At 50.1% G+C, this 10,211-nt stretch overlaps 1 protein-coding gene across 1 annotated transcript in view; it reads left to right on the top strand.

The window, feature by feature from the left end:
* The first annotated feature begins 4,664 nt into the window (after positions 1-4,664).
* The window catches only part of CLNK (cytokine dependent hematopoietic cell linker), a 106,403-nt gene continuing 100,856 nt past the window's right edge, over positions 4,665-10,211 (top strand). Inside the window, exons 1-2 of the mRNA XM_023536621.1 lie at positions 4,665-4,732; positions 6,723-6,845. Of these exons, the coding sequence (XP_023392389.1) occupies positions 4,665-4,732; positions 6,723-6,845 (191 nt within the window). The remainder of the gene's footprint in view (positions 4,733-6,722; positions 6,846-10,211) is intronic.

The following is a 10,211-nucleotide window of genomic DNA, read 5'->3' as shown; positions in this document are numbered from 1 at the left end:
GTGTAGTCTTGGTGACAAGAATCTTAGTACGGCAATTTCTTCATGTTGCCAAACCCATGACCTTGAAAATAATTCTGGGCTTGACCCAGTTCCTGTAGAAACATCTGCAAAAAGTGGATCCGAGGAGGCAATAAATAGTTGGGAATAGTGGTTTGAACGCTGGCTCTTTGGGCTCCTGTGAGTCCTAGAGAGTTTTATTTGCCCTTGAAAATACTCAGCGTTTAATCAGAATAAAAAGGAAGATGCGGGTGAGAGCGGCAGCCTTCCCCATCACGCCGGCACGGCTCGGAGGAGGCAGGACCTCTCTCTCTCGCTCTTGACCGCACTAATGTCACGTTCCCTGCCCAGAAGCGCACGGCTTGGTGGCCGACTTCTGTCTCCTCCACTTGCCTTCCACAGGCCAGGTTCACCGACAGTGACAGCTTCTTCCCGACAAAACGATTTGCCTGGGCACGTGTGCTCTAAAGTGGGGAACGTGTCGCGGAAACTCATCATTGGACCATTTCACTTGGCACTTCAAGTTTGGGTCTGTTTCCTGAGCTGACACTTACGTGCACAGACTGTCTCTTCTTCCAAAGCTCTCTGGGTATAAAAATCAACCCTAACCTTGCAGAGTTCAGCCTCGAGTCCAGCCTCACTTTGGGGTGTATTTTAAGAAAGCATTAAAGTCAGCAGACACGCAGTTAGAATTGGAAGATTTCAAAACGGGTTTCTATACGATCAACCGTAGCGTGTGTCTGAGCGTGTCTGTGTGTATGTCCACGTGCGTGCCATGTGTAAAGTGCCCCCTGTGTGCCTGGTACAATCATATGTCACAGGATCATCCTAAGAATTAAATGAGGGTTAAATATATCATCGTCTCCAAAGTTAGAAGTTAAATATGTAAACTCAGTTATATCTGACATCAGCACCCGCGTCACTTCTGCTTAATAATGAGAATTTACAAGGTTCTTGCCCTCAGAAAGGAGAAGAATCGAAACGTCAAGAGATGCGTAGAATCCTAGAACAATCGAGCTAGGAGTCCCCTTGCAGCAGACGCATTCACTCTGCAGGCACCCAGTGAAGGTTCTGTCCCAGGCTGGGCACTGACGAGACCCCGGCGACGGTGACGTGAGCACGCTGCCAACCGCCCCTTCGGCGTGTCCTCACACCGCGTCATTAGCTGTTGGAGACAGCAAGCGCGTGACAGAGGACAGTGCGGGGTGCCCGCACCCATCTCGGGCTGGGGCAGGAGCCCAGGGAGGCAGGGGACCGGGGAAGGCGCTGAGGAGGAATGGCCTCCTTTTGCTACCCACGCTGCTCCCTTTTCTGGCCGGAGGTCTCCAGCGCTAGTCACAATAGTCAAGCTATGGAAACAACCCAAACGGCCATTGACAGACGAACGGATGAAGATAAACGGCATGTGCACCAGAATGTTATTCACCCCCGGATCCACTGCAGAAAGTCTTGGCATAGGCTGTACTTTATCCCCAGGGCGACGGGGGAGCCCCTGGAGTGAGAATGGTATCCGCAGTTTACCTTCCGCCCACGGAAATCCTTGTTTTCCGTTGAAGCCATGCCGAGCCCTGGTGCTGGCTCAGGTTTAACCCACGATGCAGACTTTGGGAGCCGTCCGGCTGTCTCTGCCCACCCCGAGTCTTCCGCTCCATCCCGTATAACTTCGGTCAGGCCGCTGCAACCACGCACGCACCCATGCCCGCCCTCCCCGGCCGGGGCGCCTGTGAAACCCTCCGACGAGCCACCAGCAAAGCCCCTGGCCACCCACCCCAGCTGTCCCGCAGGAGGCCGATTCTCTATTTAGAGGTCCACATCAGGCTTGAAAGCACGATCATCTTCCCCTATAGTTTAAAGACACCCAAGGCAAAAAATCATACATTTTGATCTAATACTTGATTTTATTTTTCACGTGAAAAATAGCCCTGACACGCTCAGAGGTGAGGGGAAGGCAGGGCCGGCTTCCGGGGGCCCCCTCTCGGTCTGCCTCTGAAGCCGCCGCCAAGGCTCCCAGGCGAGTCCTCCCCGCTGCTTTCAAGCATCTGCTTTTCATCCGCCTCTAAGTAGGTTCCGCGTTGCTGTTTATAGTTCCTGCGACAAGGACAGTTCTTGGGGAAGCAGAAGCCTGCAGAGCTCGGGAGAAGGCGGAATCACAATGAGGGAGGGATGAGAACAATAGCAACAGCTTGTTCTGTACGGCTCTGTGCAGGCTGCGTCGCAAGCCTCCTGATACGCACTAACAGCCGAGCCGTAGGGTTCCCGATTCATTAAGGGAGCGAAGTGGAGAATGTTTATGCAGCTTGTTTAAGGTTGCACAGCAGTTGGCAATCGAAGGAGAATTATGATACGGGAGAGGTGCGTGTGTGCATGTGTGTGTGTGTGTGTAATAGAGAGACCGAGACAGAGGCAGAGAAGCGGAGAGAGACCTTCAAGACCTCTTCAAAAAGTTTTAGCCCAGCCCCCAGCCGGATACCAGTGCCCTGGGCAGAGGCGCCCAGAGCCAAAAGTCTACTCATGGCTTTGCAAGTCAGACCCCAGCGTCGCTGACTCTCATGACTGAAGGAGAGTCGCCTGTGTTTCCATGGGTAACGATCCAAGCTGGAAATAGGAGGCCATGTGCCACAGTGGACAGAACCCGGACTTCAGAAATCGGGCCGTTTCAGAGCCGAGTTCCCGTGGCTCTACTTCACATGTGCCGCAGAAGAACCTGAGCATCGCTGGAGTCGTAGCCGTGACCTTCGTGAGAAGGTTCGGGAAGCCCGTGACAGTGGCCCTGTCCAGCGGTGCTGTCTGGGACGGTGGAGGGGACATGTTCAAAGTCTGGACTATACAACAGAGAGGCCATTCGCCACATGTGGATATTAAAAACTTAAACTGTGACTAGTGCAACTGAGAAACTGAATTTTTTTTAATTAACTTTAATTTAAATCTAGGTAGCCGCATGAGGATGTATGTGGCTGCCGTATTGGACGGTGAGGATCTAGAAGCTACCAATCCACGGTCTCACGTGTTCTCTGTGACAATGTTGAGTTATGAGATGCAGAAGGTCTCTTCTCATTTCGTTGATGAGTGCACCCAGTCTCAGAGGAGCTCCCGCCGAGAACTTGTGGGGGGCCCCTCACATCATCAGCTGGCTCCGAAGCAGGAAGCCGTGCACAGGGAGTGATGGGCAGCCCCACCCGCCCAGCCCAGTGGGGCCCATGCAAGCCCCAAGACCAGCCGAGCGCTGCCTGAGCAGAGAAAGCGCTTTGCACAGCGAGCCAGAGCCGCTGACAAAGTATTATTCATTGTGTCAGTGCTAAGGCATTCTGTCTAAACCATTTCCCGTCACCAATGGGAGAGGGCCGGCCGGGCAAAAGGCTCAGACCCATTCCATCAGCTTCGTGCAGCCTCACTTGGCAGTGCATGAAAGAGCCTAAAAATAAACTTCTTTTTTTTTTTTTTTGGTGGCTCATTGGTGCTCAGGAAATGCCTCTGTTTAAAAAATTAATTTATTTTCTAATTACAGTTGACACACCATATTATTTTAGTTCCAACTGTACAACAGAGTGATTAGAGCCTAAAATTTGATGCTACACTGTGCTTTGCATTGGCCAGACCTGACTCTAACTCACCAGAGTAAGACGATTTTTGAAATTTCTTCAATACAACGAGGTTTGGCCTTGAAAGATACCAGCATTTCTGTGGGTGGGGAAGACATCTATTATGGGCTGAATTGTGTCAGCATTCTCCAAATTCATATGTTGAAGTCTAACCCTCGGCACCTCAGAATGTCACCGTATTTAGAGAGAAATGCTTTAAAGAGATAATTAGAGGGAGAAGAGGTCTTTAGAGCGGGTCCTCATCTGGTATGACTGGTGTCCTTATAAAAAGGGGCGACACAGATAAACAGAGGGACGATGAAGAGAAGACAGAGAGGAAGATGGCCATCTACCAGCCAAGAAAAGAGATCTTAGAAGAGAGAACCCCTCCGACACCTTGACCTTGAACTTCTAGCCTCCAAAACTGAGGTAAAATAAACTTGTTTAAGCCACTCCATCTGTGGCTCTCTGTTACAGCAGCTCAAACACACCAATACAGCATTTACTTGATAAATCTTCCCAGACGATGCTACCAGGCAGCACAGGTAGAGAACCCCAGCTTTAATCCACCAATAATCACGCCAGTGCCGACGGTAAGGATGATGATAATAAATTAAAGCATCATAGATTTTCACAATCGATGCTCCAATTTCACAGAGTTTCATGAAGTTGTTGTCGTCATTCTTCCCAGTTTACAAAGGAGCAACTAACCTCAGGAAGTAAAGGAGTTTGTTCAAGTTCGCAGTCTGTAATTAATAAAGCCAGATTACAGACGCTGGTTCCTGGACTCCTCAATCCTGAATTCCATTTCGTCATGTTACTTGCTTTTCACCAAAACCAGCTCTGAGCAGGGTGACCACGTATCCCAATGTGCCCAAGACAGTCCGTACTGTTTTCCTGGGTTAATTATGGATAGTACCCCTGTCACTCTCAAATTGTGTTTACACGTAAGCCTCATGTGATAGTGAACGTTTTCCCAGCGTGCTTTCGAATCCTGCAGAGGGAAGAGCAGCTGTCCACACGGCAAAAGAACGTCTTTTGCAATCGGTGCAATCGGTGGTGTCACGGGCGCCACGTGTAGGTGCAGACATGGACCGGATGACGAGCCGTGGTGTAGATGACGAGGTGCATACCCTCAGTGCCCAGTTCAGAGACCGGTGACGATTTGAACCTGCCACCGGTTTGCAGAGGGAGCTCAGGCAGAAAAGAGGGAATGATTTTGATAGCCCCGAGCAACTCTAGTGTAGTTCTCTGGCTAATTAACAAGGGCTTCGTATGTGTAAGGGACTGTGGACAGCAGCGGGCAGTAACGAGGAAGGATAGCCCTGTCCTTCGGTCTCTGGGAGAAGAAGGACCTGTGTGTGATTCTGAGGTTTTGCCACTAAACGCCTGAAATACGGATTTGTTCATTTGTTACAGTAACGACCAAACCCTAGGAAGATCGGTCGCTATCACATAAACGTTCATTATTTTGTTCACACTGGTGTTGTGAGCAGGCACTTCTCCAGGGCAGAGCCTTCCCATTCGGTGGCCCAGGGATCCAGGCCTCACACCTGTAGCTTCGACACCTGGATCAGGTGTCTGGGAACAGTGGGCAGAGTCCTAGGAGGTGATGACACACTTTCCTTTTGTTCACACTCCATTGTCCAGAACAGTCGCGTGGTCCCACCTAGCTGCAAGGTTCCCTGATAAACTCCAGCCTTCAAAACTCAGTGCCAATCTAGGACTTGAACCTTGTGGCCTACACTCTCCTGCCTGCACACCTGAGCTCCTTCTGGTGGTTGCTGACAATTCTGGGCATTTCTTGACTTGTAGCTACATCACCCTCATCTCTGCCTCCATGGTTATGTGGCGTGCTGTCTATGTGTCTGTGTCTTCGCATGGTGTTTTCCTGTGCATCTATCTCTGTGTCTCTTCTCTTATAAGGACACTACTCATATTGGATTAAGGGTCTACCCTACTCTAGTATGAACTCAACCGACATCTTAATTACATCTGCAGAGACTCAACCCATCTTTTTGGAAGACACAGTTCAACCCACACTACTGCTTGAGACATCTCCCCGTGTACCTTTGATCAGAATTACTGCCTCTCATCTCTGGTTTCTCGTGCATCACATGCCACATACCATGAGCATGGCATTCGTACCAGTGTGGGAGTTAGTGGTTTGCACACTTGTCTCCCACTTTGTGGGCAGGGACAATGTCTTATGTGCCCTTTCCGTTCCCCTGGCAACACTTCGTGATGCCTGATGCTGTCTAGACAGCCTAGTCTGGAAGAAAGAACGCAGGCTTCGGAGACATGTATTGCTGTTCTCTAACCCTGACACCTCCGGGCCATGTGACTAGGAGAGAGGTGTTTAACCTATAAGATTTCCAATTTCTTCATCTTTAAAATGATTATAACAACCAAACCATCTTTAAGCCACAAAAGGAATGTACTCTCCCCTGAAGAATGCCCAGTGCAACAATGCATTTTATCAAAGTTCCTTCGAGCAATTGAATTCTCTCTCGAATGACTTTCACTCATCCGAATGAACCTGAAGAGGGAAGTCACATTGTTCTCCTGAGCCTGCACGGGAAGGAAGCAAAGAAGCTTCAGGAGGCTGAGAAGTGACAGATGTTTCACGAAACTAAAGTTTGACTGGGAAGCTGGAGACGTGGGGGTGCCCCCGAGAAGCAGTAGGGCAACTGAAAATCCTTAAAGTAATTAGCGCTAAAAACAGTCTTTTGGGGAGCAGTAAGCCCAGTAGGCAGAACCCAGGCTGCACGTTATTTTCTCTTCCATTAGATCAAACGTGGAGAGGTAGAAAGCGTCAAGCTTGAGTTGCAGAGGAAATGACAGGCAAATGCAATAAATAGAACTAATTAACTTTAGCTCCATTCCCCAGGTTCCCGAGGGCTGATCGCACACAGCAAGCTGGTGGGGAAACCGTGGGCTCTCTGGGCCTGCCCACTGATCTGGGAACACCTTGTAAAACACCTCCCACAGCGACTGCCCTGGCATTTCTTTTTATATCCAAAGCCTCCTGCGGGCCACTTTTTTAGGGCACGTATTCAGCCTTCCTCCCTTAGTCTCTCCTCGGTGTCCCCTCTGTTCTCAGAGGCCTCTCCTGAAGGCCCTCATGGCTTCCACCTCCTTTCTCAGAGCTCTGGCCCCTTCAAGATGCAAGCGTTGGCCAAGGGGCGAGATTGCCACACAAGAATCGGGGACCGGGCTCAGGGTGAGCCCGGCGGTCTGGACCCAGGTCTACCTGCGTGATCTTGAAAGGTACCTGATCCACCCTGGGTCTCATTTTCCTTGTCCGTAAAATGGAAATTCTCGTTCTAACCACCTCAGTTGTCCTAAATATTAACGGGAACATGCGCACCCAAAACACAGCCGTCATCTCTTTACGTGACAGAGCATCCAACATTGCTTAACCGGTCCCATCACCACCAACCTCAAAGAACAGACACAGGGAGCAAAGGACGGAGAATATTGAAAGCAGAATGCTGTCCAGCCCTTCTTATATTGAGGTTGCCGATCTTGTTACCCTACTCTGTGGGGTAGATGCTTCGCATCTTTCCGCCCAATTACGTTTCCACTGTGCAGTATGATGTGTAGCAGATGCCAAAGCATGGCGTAGGAAGATAGTAGAAACTTGGTCCTCGAGAACTTGCAGTCATCCAAGGGGGCACCCTGGTCCAGAGGGAAAAGAGTTAGTGGGAGGCTCGGATATTCCTGCGTGAGGCGGGCCGTTGCCATCAAGTTGCTGATCTTGCTCCCCTCACCTGCAAACTGCAATCACACTCAAACTTCCCCCGTGCGGAATGAGAATTCAAGGCGAGAACATGGACAAAGTGTTCACATCTCACCCCGCACGGAGGAAGTTTCAGTAAATGCTCGTTTTCATCAGATCCTCCGGGGAAACCACAGCCCACCAGCGAAGGCGATGAGGGTGGTACCCGTAATTAACAGCATAAAGCAGCCCTCTCAAGCACAGGGAATGCACAAGCCTCACTTAAGAATGCTTAACTTAGCTTTAGTTCTACAAATGAAAAGAAGTTCCCGATTTAAAATGCTCCTGCTGTGGGTGGTCTAGCTGTATTTGCTTATCGGGACCCCAGTTGGAGGTGGTTTTTAAATATTATTTAGTTCATGATATGTGACGAATGCAAAAGTAGCGTGAGCGTGCGAAGTGGTAGAAATCAAAAGGGAGAGTCTTTATGTGAAAAGCGAATTAAAACGCTGACTGTCGTGTGGTTTATGTGGCATGAATTTCTTAACAGTAGCAGCGTCGTGGAAGATAAACAGTGAATCCGTTGTCTTTGAAAAGTATGGTCAATGTGTACCAAAAACATTCATTTCTCGAAAGAAGAGGAAATGAACTGCCAGACGCTGGGCTAGGCCCAGGGATGCATGACGCAGAGAGTAGCTCCCCGCCTTTGCATCATTACAATAGGGTAGAGGAAACATACTCTACAATAGTCACACGAAAGCCAGGTATGTAAATGAGAGTTGTACGTTGGGATGTACACAACACGCTGTGCAGATGCTGGGGCAAAGTCAGCTTCTTTCATACACCTTTACGTGGAGCCCCGACGAGGGCTCACGATATCGTCCGTACCCTTGACGGACCAGGAGACAGGCGAAGTGATGGCGGGTGTGGTGGAGGTCACAGGAAAAGGACTGGACAGACCCAAGAGATAGTTTGGCGAGAAACTCTCCAAGATCGGGGATGGCTTGGTCCGGGAGCATCGGATGGTCAAGGATGCCCCCTGGACTCCCCTGCTGCACAACTGGGCGAAAGAAAGTGCCAGAGATAAAATCAAGGAAGCCCGGGAGGTGGAGATTTGAAAGATAAGAGTTAGGTTTGTGGACATTCTAATTTTTAGATGCTCGTCAGGCGTTCAGTTGGAGAATGATGGACGCCGCCCTATACGAGGACTGTCCATGCAACCACCAGTCATACAGCAAGTCACCCTGCAAATCGGGCGTCCTACATATCGAGCCCTCTACTCAGAAAAAAGAGGCTAGGGGTTCGAATGCAAAGACCTCGGAAGCAGACACATTTGGGTCCTTCCTCGACTGTCCGTTAGCCGTGGGACCCCTGAAGGACAGAGCTTCACTAACACGGAGAAATAATTTCTGGGTCACGGAGGGGTTTCGAGAATGAAAGGAGATAGGAAGCTGTCTCATTCCAGACACTACAGTTGCCCTATTTCCCTTTTCCCCCTTCTATGTCCCTCTCTCTCCTCTATCACCCTTTCATTTGAGGGCTCACGATATCGTCCGTACAGGGCCGGAGTGAATTACAAAGACAGGTAACTCAAGATGATGGAAAGCGTTGCATAATGTTAAACAAAAATTGTGTGCTTTACTGCAAGCTCCTGTTTCAGATAGATGAGAGAGAGAGAGAGATTTATATAGCTAGATACACAGGTAGATGAGGCAGATGATCTAGGTGTAGACATAGACCAGATGTTGTCATATTATTTTCCAGCTCCCGGTAGCTGTGATCTCTCCGCTCCAGCCACCTCCTTTCCTTTCTCTTCGTCTGAGCATCTGCGGTAGAGGCGACGTCTCTCTCCTCCCCCACCCGTCTCTGGTTTCCAGCCTTCTGCTTTACCCACTGCTGCCCATCCGACGGCAGAGCACGATTAAATGACAGCCTACGAGGGGCAGGTGGAACGCGGCCTTTATGAGAGAGGACACGTAGCTTAGGCAGCCTGGAGATGCTGTTCGATCAATACACTCCGGGCAGGGGTCGCTCAGACGGTGCTTATATTCTGTAGACTTCTTCAGGAGCTGACCTCATCTTGTTGACCCCAAAATGGCTACACATCAGGACGAGCAGGAGGTAAATGGAAAGCCAGAAGAGAAGGCCGTCATGGTGCTAGGATGGGGAATGGGAGTGGATGCGGAAACGCTGATTCCCCAGAGAATCGTCTGGCTCCATGGATGTGGCATGGTAGAGAGGAGGGAGCATTTCTCTGTGTTTCTCTCCTGTACGTTCTGTAAATACCTTGATCACAGCTCTTATTCATTTGCCCGTCCGTCTATTCGTCCATTCGGCAGATGTGCACAGAGACAGGTGTGCACGGAGGTGAGCCTCAGCCTCAGTTCTGCTTACCTATTTGAGGAACTCCCCACTGTGGCATATGTAGGACAATGGGGCTCATGTGGCTTGCAGTAGGCACCCCATAAATGTGGTTTATTGATGAATGTATAAATAAATGAGAGGATGGGCAAATAGGTGAATGAATGAATGAATGAATGAATGAGAAGGAGGGATGCTCAGCCCAGCCTATGAGATCGTGTGGGTAGGAAGTGGGAATGTGGGGTACGGGGGGGAAAGGATGATAACCCTTCCCATTCCCACCGTGTTGCTATAATTAATTTTATTGGCTCCTCTCTTCCTAGAGTTCAGTCTATTTGGAGAGCGGGTGTCTCCATAATTTCTGAATCCACCAGCCACAGCTCAGGGTGGGGCTTTGAGTGAGAAGGAAGCGGGGCCGTCACTGATTAAGTGGCCGCGGTTGGAAGCCCAGCTCTGCCACGCGGCACCTGTGAGAACTCAGGCATCCGTGGAGCTCCGGGGTCTCTGTTTTCTGCCCCTCACCATGAGGGTCGTGACGGCCTCCCTCTGCTTAT

The sequence above is a fragment of the Pteropus vampyrus genome, unplaced genomic scaffold, assembly GCF_000151845.1.
Source record: "Pteropus vampyrus isolate Shadow unplaced genomic scaffold, Pvam_2.0 Scaffold163, whole genome shotgun sequence".
Lineage (NCBI taxonomy): Eukaryota > Metazoa > Chordata > Mammalia > Chiroptera > Pteropodidae > Pteropus > Pteropus vampyrus.
The sequence above is the reverse complement of the archived record's forward strand: the minus strand, read 5'-3'. Positions and strand labels throughout refer to the sequence as shown.